Source organism: Betta splendens, chromosome 1, assembly GCF_900634795.4.
Source record: "Betta splendens chromosome 1, fBetSpl5.4, whole genome shotgun sequence".
In the NCBI taxonomy this organism is placed as follows: Eukaryota; Metazoa; Chordata; class Actinopteri; order Anabantiformes; family Osphronemidae; genus Betta; species Betta splendens.
Genome location: NC_040881.3, coordinates 15780452 through 15800712, shown reverse-complemented (window position 1 = coordinate 15800712; position 20261 = coordinate 15780452). Strand labels below are relative to the sequence as shown.

The 20261-nt window shown below is 43.2% G+C and overlaps 1 protein-coding gene and 1 long non-coding RNA gene across 10 annotated transcripts; both read right to left on the bottom strand.

The window, feature by feature from the left end:
* Positions 1-123: 123 nt before the first annotated feature.
* On the bottom strand, positions 124-6309 carry pcyt2 (phosphate cytidylyltransferase 2, ethanolamine). Its single transcript, XM_029158168.3, has 12 exons — positions 6028-6309; positions 4179-4267; positions 3841-4002; positions 3568-3719; positions 3438-3479; positions 3204-3342; positions 3020-3102; positions 2784-2861; positions 2617-2682; positions 2078-2143; positions 1856-1944; positions 124-1760 (listed from the first exon to the last, which is right to left on the bottom strand). The coding sequence occupies exons 1-12, from the start codon at positions 6135-6137 to the stop codon at positions 1643-1645; spliced, it is 1194 nt and encodes a 397-aa protein (XP_029014001.1). The 5' UTR covers positions 6138-6309; the 3' UTR covers positions 124-1642.
* A 2172-nt stretch (positions 6310-8481) lies between these two features.
* On the bottom strand, positions 8482-14562 carry LOC114859829 (uncharacterized). Of its 9 annotated transcripts, none has more exons than XR_008694998.1 (5): positions 14313-14562; positions 13766-13846; positions 9047-10855; positions 8833-8934; positions 8482-8736 (listed from the first exon to the last, which is right to left on the bottom strand). It is a non-coding gene; the product is annotated as an uncharacterized LOC114859829 (long non-coding RNA). The 9 variants fall into 9 exon arrangements; XR_003786556.3 differs by having other exon boundaries at positions 9047-10662; positions 14313-14561; XR_003786557.3 differs by lacking the exon at positions 13766-13846 and having other exon boundaries at positions 9047-10662; positions 14313-14561.
* Positions 14563-20261: the final 5699 nt, after the last annotated feature.

The window sequence follows — 20261 nt, the reverse complement described above, 5'->3', positions numbered from 1 at the left end:
TGTGATCACAAGCTCTTACTTTCACATTCAGGAAGGAAAATGGGTTTATTTGACAGGAAGCTTGACAGTGATGATATTATAAAACAGTTGGGTTTTTTCAGTAAGGAGGCAGATCAGGCAAAATAACTTATTAAAATAATTTATTTCCTAGTTTTTGGTGATACAGTGTTGGATGATGAACAAGTGAAACAGTCCAGTCGTTTAATGAATCCCAGAAGTCTGTTTCCTGCCAACTATTCAACTGGTGCTAAAAGAAGCACAGCAGCCACTGTACACTAATAAAGCAAAGCCTCTTGCAGGATGAAGGGTGACATCTTCTTTAACGTCTAAATAGCAGCGCAGTAAATGTGCAGCAGAACGTCTCAGCTGAACGTATCTTGGGTCAGTATCTGTAGGAGACCGGGTGCTTCCTGCAGGTACGGGACACTTGGCTCAATTTAAAGGCTCTTTGTATTTGTAACGAGGTGACGCCCATCGGTAACTAGACAGGAGCAGTTGGAAAAGCAGATTCTGAGCGGCTGTGGCCCCATTGACTGACTCAGTGGACCGCGACTATGTGCTGATCCAACAAAGATCGGTTCGGCTGCACACATTTTTCTGCCACTGTAGAACAGACACCAGAGGCTGCGTTGCCATATTATACACCCTTTTCATAAAAAATAACATTTACAAATTGCAACATGGAGCTCAAGAGGTGACAGTTGCCAACATTTATTACTAAACTTTCTTTTTTCCAGACTGTCAGGATCTCACAGATTATTAATGATTCCCACCCAAGCAAAGTGCCGAGAAAGCAACAGAGAAGTGTCAACAGTCCAACAGTGAAAGTGGGTCCCAGGTTCCCAGGTTTGATTGTCTTGTGAAGAAGAGTAGTAGATTATCTAGTTTTCCAAAATACATCTTGAAAAAAATGAGTTAATAGGTACTAAGAGGTTCTCAACAACCTACTACTACTACTGATCACTGAGGTCAGAACATTGAAAGCGCTCCTACATTAGATAGAGCTTTAGAAATGAGGCACTAGTCATTGACGGCACAAAATCACATTCAACTCACTCACTCACTCCCTGACTCACTCACTCGCTCGCTCACTCACTCCCTGACTCACTCAGTCACTCTGCAAATTCATGTAAAATACAGATAAAATCAGTAAACTACTTCATAGATCAACCAAATGTAGAAATTCTGTCATTAGTTTTTTCAAAAGCATAAAAATTAAAACAAATCGACTCTATTTTGTAAAGCAAGTGTACTAATATTCAGCTGTATGGGTGACACTTATGATCATTAAAAACTAATTAGGTTTTAAATAACATAACTAACAACAGCATTAAAATTTGTCAATAAGTTAGGGATAATTAGCAATTGAACAAACCATATTTGCACCTACACAGGGGCATGTAGTGTGTCAATTCATAGATGCAAACGCGATGTAACAATAGATGATAAGAAGGAAGTTTCCTTTGGAGGGTGAGCTGAAAAAACGGATCAGGACAGGTTAACATATGCTGGAGCCGTCTTCACACAGAGGAGCTGAGAGAAATGTGCAGGGCCATTCTGACGGTGTGCACAGTCTCACAGCTGAGTGTACTAGAGTGAGGACCTGAAACACAGAACCAGGCAGGTCCAGTGTGAGGGGTCGTTAGTGAGCACTCTGAGCTGCAGCTTCTTTCTTCTGTTCCTGCTCCCTCTTCTTCATCGCCTCAATCACTGCTATCTCCTTGGCCTCCTTTTTCTGGTTCCTGGCTTCAAACTGGAGCCTGTACAGAAAATAAACAATATCAGGACTCAAACTGCTCCACATAAGAAAAAATCAAAAAACGACCAAGACAAGAGGGAAGTTAATGTTCCGGACCTATTTTCAATGATCCTCTGGACGATGTCATCTGTGGTGAGATTGTTCCCACTGTCTATAGTTTTGAATATGCCCCTCTTCTTAGGCTCCTGAGGACGACGCACACATACACACATGCAAACGCAGAGTCAGCGAAGTCAAAGATCGGCAAAGGTTACACTGAGTGAAATCTTGAACACGACCAAGCAGACTGTGAACTGTAAACTATAAATCTGTACTCACAGCGTAGGGGTCTGACTCATCCTTGTCTGGGAACACTTCCGTCTTGCCATGACAGACCAGATCCACCTATACAATTACACAAACACCAAGTTAAATGAACCTATATCACTGACAAATTACACATAGAGTACGTCACAATGTGTGATGCAAAGTGTGAAGAAGTTGGTGATGTTTGACCTCTCCACAAGGAGGCACCAATGTACACACACAGACAACCATTCATACTCAGCTACCGCAGAGTGGAGCCACCACTTAATTCTATTATCTGACTCTGGACTGTGGGAGGAAGCTGGAGAAGAACCCACAAGCCTCTTATTGTGAGCAAAGAGTGCTAACCAGTGCTAACCAACACAATACGGTGCAGCCCACTGCAGAACCACGCCTCCCCGACATGGCCTTACGTAGTGAGAAGGGAAAGGACAGTTATCCTGATCAGGCTACTTTCCTCCAGACTGTTAAGGTTTACTGTAAAAACCAACAGTTCGCGTTTATTCATTGTACTCACAAAATAAAAACATCATGAAAGAAAGGCGACTTACCTTAAAATGATCCAACAGATCTTTGCCCACAGTGTACGGTGCACCAATCACCACCTCAGACACGTACTGTGAACATAGACCATAGTGAGAAAAAAGACTACAGCACAGCCTAATTGTGTGTGTGTGTGTGTGCGTGTGTGTGTGTGTGTGTGTGTGTGTGTACGCACCCGACAGGCCAAGACGCTTAGTGTTCTCTCATGGATGTTCATGATGGGATAGTTCTTTCCTTTGTATCGGTTCACTTCCTGAACACAATGCAGACAGTAAGGTGCTCAGTGACTGCTTTTTTAATTTCATCCTGTTGATTCTGAAAATCTGAAACCTTCACACAACAGACTAAATACTGCTGGTTTTCAAAGAGGATTATTTCACCCATCAAGTTCACATTCATACGTAGATGTACCTGGTCAAAGTGTAGACCTACGATGACATAGGGCTTCTCCGCCTGTTTATAGACCATCTCCAAGAAGTCAACATGGCCAATGTCTGTACTTGAGGTCAAGGCAACAGCTAAAACCTAAACACCAGATACGTGGCTTTGCACAGCAAAAATAACACACCACATTATCACCACATGTTAAAGATACGAAACAGATCAAATGCTCCAGCCACATAGATGATGGTATCTCCAGGCTGAGGCTCCTTTCCTGAGGCAAACTGGATGATCTTTTGGGACGTCTGAAGGAATTGAGACACTCCAGTCCACGGACTGTGGCCTTTAGGACCCTTGAACATAACACAGTAAAAATATATAATAGTACAGATACATTTTTATTATAATGCCCCAACAAGTTTCAACAACACAAAGGTATGTTGTGCACCTTTCCAAAGTTGTCCGTGTGCTGCTGGTAATCTGGGTTGTTCTGCAGAAATGATTATTGGGCAACACATTAGACCAACATGAAAAGAACTGTTGTTCATACACAACATGACATGCAAATAGGAGCTCACCATGTTGCTGTGGTGGGTCTTAGTCATGAGAAGCATACGTCCTACGAGGTCTGTGGTAGAGACACCCAGGGTTCGCTTACATTCCCGGTAACGACCTGCACGCTTCACCTCCTCATACGTGTCCTTACCATCTACCGTCAGCGTGATGTCATCTGGTAAACAAACACAATGACAACAAAATTATCAACATAAATCACATCCTATCACTTAGGTGAGGTCCATGACAGTGATGACACATGGTGAACAGTCAGGATCACAAATCAACAGACTGACCTCCATGAACACAGAAGTCACAGTTGTACTTGTCCAAGGTCTCCAGGGCAGTGACGTACGGTGCCCCCTCCACTATCTCATCCACCCACTTGATCGCGCGTACCATCTTGTAGCGTTCCTCCTGAGTGAAGACTGGAGGACCCTTGTGCTTGGAAATCTCCTCTGTGAGAATCAATTGAGGAACAATGTGTTTATTATTAAAATACCATATTACAGTTAATAATACATGGTCACCATACTAATATGTAGATCAGCTGACACTGTGCTCAGGCAAATGAAAATAAAATTAGAACTTATAAAAGGCTTCACACAAATCTGAATGTGTGCGAAGGTCTTACCATCTGTATGCACTCCAGCGATGAGGTAATCTCCCATGGCTTTGGCCTGACGCAGCTGGTTGGAGTGACCATAGTGCACCATATCATAACTGTGAAGACAGACAGACGTTCAGTATAAAAGCAACAGATAATGTAACGGCTTCAGACAAAGCAGCACTGGATGTTCCTAATCAGCAGCGTACTTCTCTGGCTATTTCGTCTAAGCGTGCAGCACAGCTTTCACTGGCCATGAATACCTACGCTTGTGTCTTTTATTCTGACCTTGCACAATAGAGTGCATTGTGTTAGAGCCTATAACATGGACTGACGGTACCTTTTGGCTTAGTGAATGAGAATGATAAAGGTTACTGGGAGTGATGGCCACATATACTACGTGTACAAATGAGCCAGTGTTTATTTGCTTTCTGCTACTGAGTAACTATTCAGGAACATTTCATGTGGCTTATTGAAAACTGACTCCTGTGAAATACACATCAAAACAAAGGCAATGAATGTGACTTCACTAATATCCCTTCTATATCTGGGTCCTAGTCCTGTGAAACTGTTAAACCCCAACTTGAGTTTGTTCAGGTCTAGATGAACATGTGCTTTTGTTCAGCACCCTGGAGCGTTCACATTCCAGCAGTTACAAAACAGCCCAAGGACACTTCTATAAAAAATGTTGTATCAGCAAAAGTAGTTTCATAATACATATCTATAGAAGGAGATTTGTCCTGAAATAAACAGTATGACTGAAGATAGTTTGACTGATTAATTGAATAATTTATTTTCAATAGCATTTTCCAGTAAAATCAGAAACGATGTCTCTGTCAAAGAAATGACAGAAACTTCAGCCAGCTCGTCTTTGAATCCCCAGCAAGCAACCTTGTTCTCTCCACTGGCATATCAAGCTTCTTCTGGAGAGTGATTATATTCACAAGAGTGCATAGAGTGTCTCTATGACACTTCAGCAGCACTAAGCTTCAACCTTCTCCACTAAAAAAGCGAACCTGCGTGCACCACAGCATGCAGCTTTGGCATCACTCTGGACAACATGTTCACTATGTTAGTTATTTATACCCACCACATGAGATGGGCCAAGAAAAACTAGCTATTACCACCTCTGCCAGGTTCTGGTTCCTTGTTAATAAGTCTAGATAATACTTTATGCCCAGATCATAAGTAGTATCTGCTGAGCTGCAGGTAATGTTGTGTGATGATCACAGATTGTTCCCTCCAGTCCAGCCATGACAGACACGGGAGCCACAGCCTGTATGACTTGGCTCTGAGTGTCACTACCACATACTAGGTAAGAGTGAACGTGAGAGCAAAGGCATGTGTACAGCCAACCCAACAGGGATCAGCGTAAACTCCTTACACAGAACAGGATTAGAAGGCGTAAATAGTGCTGTGTCAGTTGTCAGTGTCATGGTATAAGATTTACATTGAGCGTTTTTCAAAAGAATCAGCTGTTGCACTTTCAACATCAGGCACTGCTTTGTTTGTTTTATGTTCAGCTCCTTCCTACTCTCTAGACCATAGTTTCTGTTCTGGGTACAAGTTCAATTAACTATGTTAATAACTACAATTCTGATCATTTAACTGACATCAGCGGTGTTTTGGCTACGTTTAATAGTCTAGGATGAAGGGATAACAGCGTACCCCAACCTCCGTCGCGATGTAATTAACAGATAACACTTTAGTAACGTGGTAATAATATGCTAACTATTTAAGCTAGGTAAGTAGCATTAGCATGGTAACGCTACCTAGTGTTCTCTGGCGCGTGTTACACGTGACTCTTTATAAGGCACGTGGAAGAGTTTAATAAATCAGTCAAGAATAGTAAGTTAGCAGCAGCACAGGTACTCACCAGCCGTCACACCACAGCCGGACAACGCGCTTCCTTTTCACCGGGCTGCACACCGGATTATCGCAGCCGGCTTCGTCCTGCTCCGCAGCGTGATGTCCGTTTTTGATCATCTTAAGCGGTTCGGCCAAAGAGTGTAGTAGTCGTACAAATAAAAATCAAGTAACGACTTGAACACGCTTGACCTCGGCGACTTTTTACGGATATTACAATAGAAGCCGTCTGGAGTTTCCTGGCGCAAGACACTGGAACAGCCAACGCCTCCGTCTCTACGTCACATCGAACGAAACGCAGACACCGATTGCGTAACAACGCGTATCACGTGACCAGAAGTAGCCAATAAACAAAGTGATAGGGGCGCTGGTCAGTGGACGCAATTGTGTGTGCAGAAGGTACTCGCAGGTCCGCGTACGGAATAAACGTTTGAATTCTCCACCAAATTAAAAGCTTAACAAAACAATCATAACACTATCATAAAAAACTTAATTTGCACGTGAGCACCGGTTTCTTGCCGTCCGTGTGCTGTGTTTTAAAACAGAAGTCTCGCTTTCTTAAGGGGCGCGTGTTGAGGCTGCCGTGTGTACCGTCGGAGCAAATCTTACAGAGTGTTTGTGTGTGTATGTGTGTGTGTTTGAGGGGGGCTGCTACTGCTGCTTGGTTTTCACGTATACAAAATACAACCAACTATAAACTGTAATGAACTTCTGGAAAAGGTGTCTCCTTAGAATGTTAGAATATAAATGTACTGGACTTATTGGGAGGCGTGGTCCTGACTACTTTACCCTCTGTGGCAGCCAGCCTAAAAAACAGGCGCTGTGTTACGGGTCAATAGAAGAAATACAGCCCAAACATGTGTTTGTCAGAGTGGAGAATAAGTTCTGACTCTTTGCTTACAATCATGCACGTGTTTTACAATCTCCAGAATAATAAATGAAAGTCATTGAGTTGAGGCAGAGTGGCTCATTTAGGGAATGACCACAAATGGCCCTCTGTAACTTCTCTAGAGAGAGAGAGAGAGAGATCCAGTTCACATAATTTTGGTCTCATGGTCAAATATTGTTTTATTTCCACGTCAATTTCAGGAGAAAATAGGAGTTTTGCTGGCATTTGTGAAGCTCAAGGCAAAACATGAACAACCATGGTTAGTCTGTCAACTGGGTTTGTGGTGTCTTGCTATTAGTGAATGTGAGAGCTTGTTATTAAACTATGATCCAATTAAACACCAGGGGACTCATGTAAGAACGGTACTTACGCACAAAATCCTGGCGTAGGCACAAATTTACGCCTAAGGTCAGATGTATCAAGAAAAACTTAACGTAGAAACGTAAATAATTTTCTACAGCTATTGGTCCATTAGCGACACAAAGAGGTGTAACTGGGAAACTGTTAATCTCATGAAAACGATCATTAGTCACACAAGGGAGAAAAACGATAAACAATTAATATACAGCCACACATTTGCAATTAGATGAGATGATATAAAAATAAGAGCAAAACGGTAAAAACATATATTGTACAGCTCTGTTAGATGATCTGTTAGAAGATCTAATAGAGCATCTATTAGAATCTGGTGGAAGTGCCCATTCCTGGAATGCGACGCAGCGAGAACCCGCGCAGCCAGCACACATCCAGCTGTTGACCACAGGGTCCCAGCCATTAGGGCATCCAGAGGAAGCTGCAGACCGGTCGGGTAGTGGAGCCTGAGCCAGCTCTGTGGGACGCAATCATCCGTATGTCAGCAAGGCATCAAGTTCCCATATGATGCGGTTAATCAGAGCAAGATTAAAGCACAGTTTGCATCAAGAGCAGATTTACCTGATGTGATCGGACTCATCGACTGCTATAGAAGTACCGTCACAGGGTGAAATGTTTGAATGGATTCCATTCATTGTATCTTATATAATGTATCTAACCAAATTTATGTAACTGATCTGGTACCAGCTTTAAATCTGATACAATGTATCTGATTTGGTACCAGCTTCTAATCTGAGCACTGGGAGAGAGAGAGGCTGATGGTGGTACGGGTCAAGTGTTTTAGCTAACCAGCTTTGTGAGCCATGAAATACAGTTTCAAACAAAAGGCTTTTTTATCTTTTCTGAATACAAAAAACATTTTTTTGTAAAAGACAAACAGATGATGGCACTGCATGATAATAAAACACTAACTTACAAATTACATGAACAGGATCAATCAAAACAGACAAAATGGCAGGTTTTCCATAAAGTGATGCCTTTGTTCTTCAGGGAATAAAGGATCAAATTGAGGAACGCCTTGATGTCTCAAGGTTTGGAGGATGTAGCGAGGCTAACTTGAGTCTTATAAGATGCCAGAGACTCAACTTCCACACAGACATGAATCCATTCATCACCAGCATATTCTATGTCTGTTCTCCACTTATGAGTCTGTGCTGGTTCTTTGGATCTTTCTCCCACAGTCAGTCCACAAAAAAAAACACATTTGACCTATTAATAATGTTTTTTTTATTAGCTTTTCTTTATGGCCATTGAGTGTCTTCTATCAGACTTAATTAGAATGACTTTTGTCATAAACCAGCATCAGGTACAAACCACTATATTAGATATTTGTTTCATCATGGCAAGCAGGAGTTTGTATTATTTATACTGTCTGTCTATCACCAGCGGATGCCGAGCAGGTGGCAGCTCACAACCCACAACTTTAAGGCAGAGCCTTCATCTCGTTGGGTGCAGTCTCTACAGGAAAAGAATGGACACATGCAGAATCTGTTACAAAGTGAGACTTCTGGACAACTTGAATTGACCTCATCTGAGTATTGCTTTCCAGCTGACCTGTAGAATCCCCCACTTATCATCCTGTAGCTTGACAGGAATCCTCAACTCGTCTCTTCTGTTGTTCATGACCACGACTCTTACAAGCTGGAGGATCAAAAGCTGAGAACGGAAAGAGATGGAGGACAGGTGGTCAGATCACTAATGTGAAGTGGAAGAAGCTGCTGTGATGTGGGTTTTGGACATATGGGATGAGAAACGTGATGTTACTCACTTTGTAGGGTCAAGAATGACCGGTGGTCCGATGACGTGATCTCTGCTTCTTGTTACAGGCCGAGGAGCCCATCTGCTGGCTGAGCAGGTGTCTGTATTTATCTCAGTCAAAGGCTGGTAACACCATGTTGCTCATCTCATCGAAATCTGTCACATACGTATGAGCCTGAAATGAGAGAAGACCTGTTTATGGATTGGTTAACTTCACACATGTGGCTGCTAAAATGTGACTGATGTCAGGGCTGGCAGGTGTCTTGACAAAGCAGAACCACATGCATGGCGATGGAGACCAGCAGGTATGTACGCAGTCTTTAATGTTCACAGTGGTTCCAGGCACAGCTACAGTACAGGCACAGAAAGAGAAAGTGGTTCAAAGAACCACCTCAGCTTCCAGACAGATCTGGGAGGTCCAGATGAGCCTGATGAAAGTCTTTGATTAGGTTGGCGTCCAAGATGTCCTGGGCTGGAACCCATGAGCGTTCTTCTGGCCTGTACCCCTCCCAGTCAACGAGGTACTGATGGCCCTGGCCTCGTCAAGCCAGGAGAGCCCTGACTGTACGCAGGGCCACCATCAATGACCCGTGGAGGAGGTTGTGGAGGAGCCGAAGGAACCAGTGGACTGACGCAGACAGGCTTGAGGCGACTGACGTGAAACGTGGTGTGGATTCGCATGGACCTAGGCAAGGCGAGCTTGACAGAGACTGGATTAATGACTTTGGTTTTTGCAAATGGCCCAATGAATCTCTGTGCCAACTTACGTGATTCCACCCGCAACGGCAGGTCCTTGGTGGACAGCCACACTTACCCACAGCATACAGAGGCTCAGAAGAGTGCCTCTTTGAGGGCTGGAAATAGAGGCGGCTGGAACCCATATTGAAAAGGCGTGAGACCAGTGGACAAGCTTGGAAGGGTGTTGTGTGCGTATTTGATCCACGTCAGTTGCTTGGACCAGGTAGACGGGTTCTTAGATGCGAGTATCCGGAGTCCTGTCTCCAACTGCTGATTGGGTCTCTACGTTTGCCCATCAGACTCCGGGTGATAACCAGACGAGAGACTGAGAGACTCTGCTCCCAGCAACGCGCAGAACTCCCGCCAGAACTGAGAAAGACAAATTGGGGACTCCTGTCGGAGACTACGTCCTGGGGAAATCCATGGAGACGGAATATGTGCTCCAACACCGCTTGGGACGTCTGTTTGGCGTTCGGAAGATTGGGCATGGGAAAAAAATGGGTTAACCGGGAGAATCTGTCAATGACTGTCAAGATTACTGTATGCCCTTGCAATGGCGGTAGTCCGGTCACAAAGTCCAGAGCAATGTGCGACCATGGACGATGAGGCCCCGGGAGCGGGTGCAGGAGGCTCGCCGGACGCTGATGGGATGATTTGTGGGCAGCACAATGAGGACACGCGGCAACGTATTCCTGGACGTACTTTTTGAATTCAGGCCACCAGAACCAGCTCCACACCAAAAACGCTGTACGGCATCCTCCGGGATGCCCACTGACGCGGGAGGTGTGTCCTGGCTCCACGTCCTTGGCACGTCCAGTGTTCTCAAGTTTGTCTGCGTCTACTCAAGAGGGAATGGATCCAACAACTAAAGTGCAGTCCAAGCCCTGACTTAAAATACATGAAAATACAAAACATGCAATGTTAAAAACATGCAACAAAAACACACCAAACCAAATAAAACCAATAAAAAAGTCCACTACGTCACTTCCTGTCTTGAGATGCTGCCACCAGCAGAGCCCAGCTTCATCAGGATGGCCTTGGTAATGATATTTAGATTCTTTTTACCTCTCCCACCATCCCCCTGGAAAGCACATGTGTCACTCTGCTTCTGACCATGTCCTCCAAGATTTTTCACAGCATGTCTTATATTTTTTAATAATACTGTACATTATGAAGTTGCACTGTAGCCACTGTAACCTCATAATGTTTAGATATGCCTTTTCCTGAACCCCCCCCCCCCACAATTCTTAATGCTCATTTTAACACATAACTTATACAAACAGACCAGGGGTGAAAATAACACATGACTACGACATTAAGACCATAAGCCCTTTATTTCTTATAGTGATCAATTTAACCACATCACATTACGCAGAGATGTGCTCTGGAATCAATCAGGGATATTCTGAATGATTCCAGCATGTCACGATCGCACGGATGAGGACCAACATGCACAGCACAACACCGTTTTGATGATGATAAGAGGACAGTTTATTCCAGATAGCGAATCCAATTCAGGCAGCGTCATACGCGGGAGATCATACGGGGTTTAAACAGGATCAGGCAGAGACGGCGTCAGGTACAGGCAAAGTCATACACGAGAGATGGGTTACAATACCAAATCGTTGGGCGTCAGATCGTGGTCAGGCAGGCAAGGTCGGTAACAGGCAGCAGTAGATAATCAAGGCAAACAGGACAGGCAGGGATTAGGCAGGCTCGGAATCAACGATCAAAAACAGGGTACACAATATACGGCAGGGCTAGATCAACGAACTGGACAATGACGATTACACACATACAACGATCTGGCAAATTACAAGGGTGAGAGGTGGAGCTTAAATACAAGGGGTGGACTAATAGCAGATGAAGTGCAGATGTGGATAATGAGGACAGGTACTGACAGGGAACAGCTGTGATGTGACGTGGCAGGAAGTCCTTTCAACATAAAAGCAGATCTAAAACCAGGACGTGACAACTGAACAGGAAGTATTACAAAATAAAACAGGAAACAACTGCGACGAACAGGAAACAACAAGAAACAAAACCCAGATCGTGACACAGCATAGCAGGTGGCAGTAATGCGGCGTTGCGCCCACTGCAGGTGGCGTTGGAAAGTTGACTTGGTTCCAGTAGCAGTGAGACTTGTGTTTTACCGAGGCCGACCAAACGTTTGTTTTCAGTCTGAGTTTTCCAGAGTCTTCATTCTGCCTCGAATACTTACCAAGTCCTGTTTAGATGTTGAAATGATTTTGTATGAATTGGGAACCACACCGATCACTCCCAGCCGGTGGTGGGGCCAAAGGACTACCACCCTTCCATTGCTCTCACAATGGTGGCCACTTTGGGAAAACTTTGGCGGATTTTCGACAGTGTGTTGATACACCACCAGAGACATCCAAGGTTGTTTCGCTGTTTTTTTCTTACTGCTTTTCACAGATCGAGCTTGAAACCATGCGTTGTTAGTTGCCGCATTGTGGAAATCCCCGGACTTGTGTCCTTCTCCTTTAAGCGGGGCAATGATTGATACACCTCTGGTATGTGCTGTTTAGTGGACTTCTGATGTAGCGCCAAGCCGGTCTTCCAGGTTGTCATTGTCCTCCTTCGCCACCCATCTACGCAGCAGGATGCATAGCTCTCCATGTTTCTTGTGGCTACATAAATCAGAACAGTTAGTTCACTTCTCCTCTGTTCTTTGTTGCCGGTTCTGTCTTCACACACTGGAAGCAATTCAAGTCCCGGGGCCCCTTAATATTCGCCTCCAGTATGTAGCCTTGCCAAAAATCTTTTGGGCTCCTTTCTCTCAGTCCAACATCGTATAGCTCATGGGGAGCTTAGAGGAGGGATTTCTTCAATAGTACGTAAAGCATAGTAGGTGGCAGTAATGCAGCGTTGCGCCCACTGCAGGTGGCGTTGGAAAGTTGACTTGGTTGACTGTAGCAGTGAGACTTGCGTTTTACCGAAACTGACCAAACGTTGTATGTTTTTAGTCTGAGTTTTCCAGAGTCTTCGTTCTGCCTCGAGTAATTACCAAGTCTTGTTTAGATGATTCTGTATGAATGCTGTGGTGCAGATTGCACCGATCACTCCCAGCCGTTGGCTGGACTCTTGACTCTGCCGATTCCTGTTGGAGATGTCTGACGAGCTTTGCCGCCTTCTAGAACGGTTAATATTTTGTTGGTTACTGCCGTCTGGCGCAGTGGTTAGCGCTTTGCGCTACTGACGACCAGGTTGCGGGTTCGCGCAAGACTTGCAAACCAGTGAGTTTGGTGTCGGTCCTGAGGCTGCATCATTAGAGGGGCTGCATCAGGAAGGGCATCCAGTGTAAAAACTTGCCTAACAAACATGCGAATAATTCATTGTGGCCACTCCTTTGGCGGATTTTCGACAGTGTGTTGACACACCTCCAGAGACATTCAAGGTAGTCTCGCTGCTTTTCACAGATCGAGCCGGAAACCATGCGTAGTCAGTTGCCGCGCTGCGGAAATCCCCGGACTTAACCACAACTTCCTACTGCTCGCTGGATGTCACTAGCTTCTGATGAACCGAGACGGTTCTGCGTCGTACATTCTGTTGGTCTTTTTCAACGAATGATTTTGTATGAACTTCGTGGTGTGGATTGAACTGATCCCTTCAAGCTATTGACCGGATTCTTTATGTTAACAACAACAGGGACTCTGCCAATTCCTGTTGGAATGTTTCTTCTAGAACGTTAGTTTCCTTCTGGACTTCTGACGCAAGCATCCATTGACATTAACGTTGAATTTCAGTAAAGAACATTGCGGTTCTCAGGCACCGCAACAACGTTGTCGTTTGATTCTACAGCCTGTGTAAGGTCATGGCTGTTATTAAACACAGCCATAAGACGCCTCCAATCAACGTTGAGATTGAAGATTGAGATCGGACCCAGGGTGAAACCAATATCAAATTTGACATTTTGCGCGACTACATATAGCAGTTTCCACAACCCACGTAGAAGTCTACGTAGATTTACCTTGACCGATTCCAGTCGAGATTTCAGCTTGTCCATCTCCTCTTGTTCCTTTGAAAACTAGTGGCTTCTGCAGCAGTATCACTGATGAATCAGGCAAAGGGGGGGAAGTATGACCGTACACAGCTTTATATCCTAACTAAATGCCACGCCTTTCTTCCTGTTGTGGATAGATTTGATTTGATAAACCTTATTGGCGCCTTTTTTTAGGCGCCTAACTTTGGATGTGGGTTGTACCACTAAGACTAAAGTGTAACATTACATCAGGTGCCAGTTAAACCCATTTTTATATTAAGAATTGCTAATTTACCAGAGGGGTTTAGAATAATTCACAGTAAAACAAAGATTAAGTAAATACATTCTCAATCATAAATCTGTGATTGTATTTTGTATCATTTTACCAACACAACAAGGCTCTGGTCTCACTGAAGGGAGAAGCTTTGCCCTTTTTTCACTCTAGCTTCGTGCTGTCTTGTCACTAGCGCTCAGATTCTCTCTAGTAGAAGCTGCTCTTGTAAGTCTCACAATAAGACGTTTATTCTTTTCTTACCTGCTACAACTCGACGTGTCTGTAAACCAGTCTGTCCGTTGCTGCAACCACTTTGTTCTCTCTCCCAATTCTGCAGCTCCTTTGCTTTGATTTTCACATTTTTTTCTTGAATGTTCATAACTCCATACAGGCAGTCACCTGATCCTCAACACCGCGGTGAAGTTGGCTGGACGTTGGATATTCAACGGACACGTTTCGCGTTCGCTACGCGACCGCAGCACGAGACCGCTCCGTCAGTGAAGACGTCGATTTAGGGACCGTCGATAAATTATTCGGATTTTCAAGAAATTAATAATTTTTTAATATATTAACCTGCTCCCCTGCATTAATCTTGTAGTATGTGGGGTGGAAAATACACCCACACAGACACAGGGAGAACAAATAAAAGAAAAACACTTTCGCAAATGAACAAAAACCTACTTACTGTAAGTCTGCTAACAACTGCGCCACTTAGGATACATTGGCTTCTACTATTTGGTCCTCTGACCTATAGGCACCAGTTTAAAGAACAGAGTAGTAGTAGGTTGAGGATACCACGTTGAAGTTAGTTTGACGTTGAACATACTGGTCCAAAACTTGCTCCACAATTAATAATTGAAACTGATTATGGCACAATAATTTTCAGTAGGATATTATTAGTTTGCACGTTTCATTTCTTTAATATAATTTAAATGCAATTTGTGTCATTTCGCATCCTTCAACGACGTGAGCAAATAATCTAGGATATCTACAGGATATCTATCATTTATTTATAATTTTTTTCTGGTTGTATTTACATAGAACATGCAGTAGTATCTACAATACTGCAAATATTATTTCCAGTATATATACACAATAAAAGGAAATGCTTCATTAACATGTTCTCATTCACATAGGAGAGAGTTCCACATTCCTTTTTTTGGCCTTTTCAAACTCTGCATTCTTCATACTTAGACACTGAGCATGAAACCATCTTTGACACTCATTGCACCGGACCTGTAAAATGTTTATGATTTATTCTTCTTGCTTTGTCACAGTATAATAGTTTCATTAATTTCTGAATCTTTATTTTTCAATGTAACCAACTTGCCCAGTTTTAATGCCTAGTCCAGATCCTGGAGGCTTAAAAGTGGCACGCATTGCACAGTTGGTGTGCTCATCAAAGATTGAAACAAACTAAATAAAAGAATATTTTGAAATTGCTGGCTTCTAATATTAAGATATACCACTTGTGTATTATAACATGTAATTTTAACACACAACAAACTATTGATGTGTTAAAAGTTCAGGAATTTTATGTGTTGTAGCTTGTAAGTCAATTATTATGAACCTGTTTATGTAACACTGTAAATTTGTATAGTAAACATACTTGAGGCCCCCAGGGCTTTGCCTCTCATTTGCCATTTCCTTTTTTGAAATCCCACAAGTCATTCTTGGTATTCGTGGAAGGTTTCCATCACAAATTTTGCCAACTAAACAAATAGAGGTTGTTTTGTGTTATTACAACATTTTTAGTACATACTAGTACTGTATTTTGTTATGAAAATTATCTTAGTAGTGTTTTTATACAGTACAAATGATATACAAATTATGAAATTACCTTGATGACAATCACACCAGAGTTATGTCCATCCTGTTGAACGTTCACCTTTCCACTTTAGGTCCACTCATTCAGTTTTTCCATGACACATTCTCCTAAAAACTCCCTAAGCAAAAGTTAGGTATGTGGTAATTAGAATGCAAATGACATTATTTTTAATCACAGAAATCTCACTAACTGTTGTGAGTCTCCTCCCAACCTCAGAGGGCGGCACTGAGTAACTGTTTCCTTCCGGAACATCATTAACTTGGGGACTATTTAAGTGGAGGATGGAGACTCGTCCAGTTGTCAGTGTGTTATGGTGGACTCTCAGTTTGCATCTGGCTTCCTGTATGACGGTTGGTTTTGTGTTTAGTTTGGATCGTGAACAGCCCTGTTACTTCTTATTTGGCTACTCAGTGCAGCGACATATTGTGTCCTAGTTTTGTTTGGTAGTGGCTTCTGTTTTGTATTATTCCTCTGTCTAGTTTGTTTGGTCCTGCTTCGCAGCGCGCCTCAGTTTAGTTTATGCACCTTTTGCCTACTCTGTAGTGATCCTTGGTTTTGTGTAGTATAATAAATATATCGTTTTGTATTCTGCCATCCTCGCCTGTTACTGCTTTTGGGTTCTGCCCTGTCTGGTCTTGGGGTGTTTGTAACACTAACAGATCACTCAATAGTGTATACAGTATATTCACAACTACTTTACAATTTAAAACATTTCATTATGGTATAAATTAGCTTTACATCATTTTTTACTCACCATGACCAAAGGTTTTAATTTGTTTATTTTAGTTTTTGTGTTAGGCTTACTGCCAAAATGTAAACATTCAAATATTCCTAAATCATAAAATACAATTACAAAAAAAAACATTATTTACTGGATTTTCTTTGCTGCATCTTCTGAATCCTGCAAATCTAATGTTGAACAAGCTGGATCCATCAGATACACCATGCTTCTTGCTGCATTAATGTACCATAACAATACAGCAAATAGCAATAACAGTTGTGTTCTTAGTTAGTGAGTCTGTGCTCAGTAGGTACATTCAGGAATTTAACTATGTTGGCATGCGTTTGAGTCAGCAAGCTTGCCAGAAAGTCACACGTGACACTTGGCTGGCAACAGCATATGCACATGTACTGCACATACATATTCAAACACATATTACCTTTGGTAAACTGTAGTTGTGTTCTGTCACCAAACAAGATTGCACCAGCTCTGTTTTGTGTTTATGATTCAGTATATAGATCTTGCTTATGACATTCAATTTGTGGGCAGCAACATGAAACAAGCCTTCAATGACCTAATAAACAAAAAGAAAAAGAAATAATAATCTGACATTATACATTTAGTTAATAAATGTATTTTAAAAAATTATGTTAACACAACCAGATAATTTATTCCTAGAAATGATCAGAGTGAGTGAGTGAGACAATGGGTAAATGTGTTACGAACTCCCCCTGTGCGGTTCCGAACCATTGGAAACACAGACAAAATCACTGCAAAGCAGGACTCAGGTCTAACACGATAATGCAAGAACTAAAAATCACTGACATCAAAGGAAACCAAAAAGCTCCACTTCATCGAAAACTCCTCTCTTTAGTTAAAGTAATTTGGCGTAACTTCCAACCTACGACCGCATATACGGCTTAACGCACCAGCGCTGGGTGAACCAAAAAAAGCTGGCCTAAATACTACATGAACCAGGTGGAAATCATTAACTCATTACAGCACACAGGTGATGACCCACATAAAAAACACAGGAGCGCCTCTAGCGGCGCAAAGGCTGAAAGCCACAAAATGAGAAGCTACTGTAAAGTATTTTGGATGCTACTAAGGTAGAGTAAAGCAAAAATTCACATCACAGTGTTTGTTCAGGAAGTCAAAATATGCAGTTACATGCCTCGCCTGTTAACCACTGGTTTGGACGAAGTGAACAGAGATCGCTGTGATGGATGACAATGTTGCGACCCTTGGTTTGTAACTAAAGTACTGCAACAATCACTGCAATACTGCATTATTTTTTCCCCACAGCTTTGCTAACTGAAAGAAATTTACAGTAACTCATTGTTACTTATTTTTTATCAATTATAAAAAAATATGGTAGAACAACAGACTTATCGTATCTGACAACATTTTTATTATTGTATGTTAATTTTATGCAAAGTAATTGCACATTGTACAACAGAGAAATTTAGTATACCTGTGCATCTTTGTCACCAAGCTTGTCTTTTGTGCTGTTAAATTTTTTGTGATGGATTTTTTTAGGTTTGGGCATTGGCAGCTTGTCGGGTCGATTAAAATACTTGGATTTAGTCTTGGAAACACTTGCGCTCTCCCGTTTGGCCCACTGTTCCTGCTGGTCATCCTCTGTGTTTGTGGAACCTGACACTTATTTGTCCAGGATGTCCAATGGCAGATTATGTTTTTTGATATGCTCTAAGTAACGCCCTCGTATGGAGGCAAACATTTTTAGAAACAAATTCTGCCGGTCTTAAGAAATTTCTTTTTTTGTAGAATGGAATGCTTCACTAAGCCAAACCAGAGTTCAACGTGACAGTTAGTTTCTCCTTTGGCTTCTATTTTACAGCTTCTGACTTTTCTGTGTCTCATAAGATCTCCTAGCAGCAGACCACTCCACAATGGGAAGATTCCCATGTAGGATTCAAGGAGGACCTCTATGATGCCAGAGCAGAAGAACTCTTTTTTGACACTAGTTGCCTCCTCTGACAGGATATCACACTCTGCCTGATCACATTTGATCTGAAATGCTTGTGTAAAAGGTGACTCCAACAACGCTGTTGGAACCACAGTCCCTGCTGCACTTAGTTTCAGTTTTGTGTGCTTCACTTTCTTCCACTTTTGTATCTTTTGTTTGTAGGATGCACTTATTCAAATAAGTATTGCTGCTTTTCACCAGAGGGATATCATCCTATGCATTGAAAACCACACACATAAATATCAAGAGCCTCGTCCATAGCTGTGCAGTTAAGAAGGCAAATGTGACCGGTGACTTTCTGCGTTGTGTAGTGGCTTTAAAGATCGACTCACAGCCGGGATTTACGGTTGTCCATTTCATTCTGACAAACAGAAATGAAACACATCCCATACCAGGGTAAAAATCCACCCTCTCTCCTTACCTACCTAAAGGCACCGGACACAAACACTGAAGTTAGCTTGATTAGTGCAACTGCAAACTAGCAGTAACGATCAACAAAACTAAAAGAAAACCACTTTGGGACCTAAAAGTATCGACATACATGTATATAAAAGTAAAGACCTGTCAGAATCCTGGGCTGTTTCTGCCAGCCATCCTGTTGTTGTTTTGACCCTGGACCACACCTTCTCCCTCACCAGGCCACGCCTCGCCTTTAGACCACACCCACTCCCTCTCTTTCCCTCATTAGACAACTCGCCACACCTGTGCTTCCCCTCTGCCTCTCTTTAAAGACTTCTGCAGCCCAGCACTTGGTGCTGGGTCATTATCATTTGGGTCATTGGTTTCGTGGTTCATGCCTTAGTTCTGTTCATGCCATGCAATGCCTTATTCTCGTTGTTCATGCGGTGCCTTTGCTACGTTCTGCTCATTTTTTTTCTATGTAGCCAAGTTGGTATCTTTGCCTCCTAGTGTGTGGTGTTTTGTTTAAAGGAGTGTAGGCCTCAGCCTGCCATTTTGTGTGGCGGATCAGACAGAATGACCCAGCCACAAGCAGGCCCAGTCAAAGCAGGCTAAGAAACCCAGATTATCGGGACTCTTTATAGGCTCCTGGCCACAATCCCGGAGTTGCCCAACAGTCCACACTCGACTGGGCTAAGGAGGTGTGTTCTGCCACACCCTGGCTAAAGGACTGCAAGGGCTTCCGTGGAGTCGAGCAACTTGTTGCTCTCTTGGAAGACTTTCTAACACTGCAGCTCCACGTCTTCTCCACACCATGGTTCCACGACCTGCCCAAGCTTCAGCCAACGATCCACGTCCTGACCAAGCCACAGCCTCGGCACCTGTCCCTTAGTTGGTCCCTGCATCTGCTTTCCGGTTCACACCAGCCCCATGTCTTGTCGCTGCATTGGGTCCGTATCCTGCCCCAGCCACAACACTGGCTACAGTGTCTGCCATGGCATCAGCTCCAAGTCGTGCCCTGCTGTTGGTGATGGCCCCTGCTCGACCCCGCTGACACTCCAGGAGGGAACTGTTGGCGGCGGATGAGTGGCAATGGGAGGTGGCCATCTGTCTATCCACCTCCTCGGGACTATTGAATTTTAACCCTGCTAACATCGATACTCGCCCAGACCTTTTGCCGGCCTCTCTTTCTGGTGGTTTGGAGGAGACCACGCCGCCTTGCCTTCTAGTGCTCATCCGGAGGGGGCCACGTACGCTTCGTTTCCGGGTGGT

Excerpts from the sequence above, each read along its gene's own strand:
- pcyt2 (XM_029158168.3), bottom strand. The coding sequence starts at position 6,137 with ATGATCAAAAACGGACATCACGCTGCGGAGCAGGACGAAGCCGGCTGC. Across the intron at positions 3,343-3,437 it reads ACACGGACAACTTTGGAAAG|GGTCCTAAAGGCCACAGTCC; the intron begins GTGCACAACATA and ends GTTATGTTCAAG. Across the intron at positions 1,945-2,077 it reads ATGAGTCAGACCCCTACGCT|GAGCCTAAGAAGAGGGGCAT; the intron begins GTGAGTACAGAT and ends CGTCGTCCTCAG.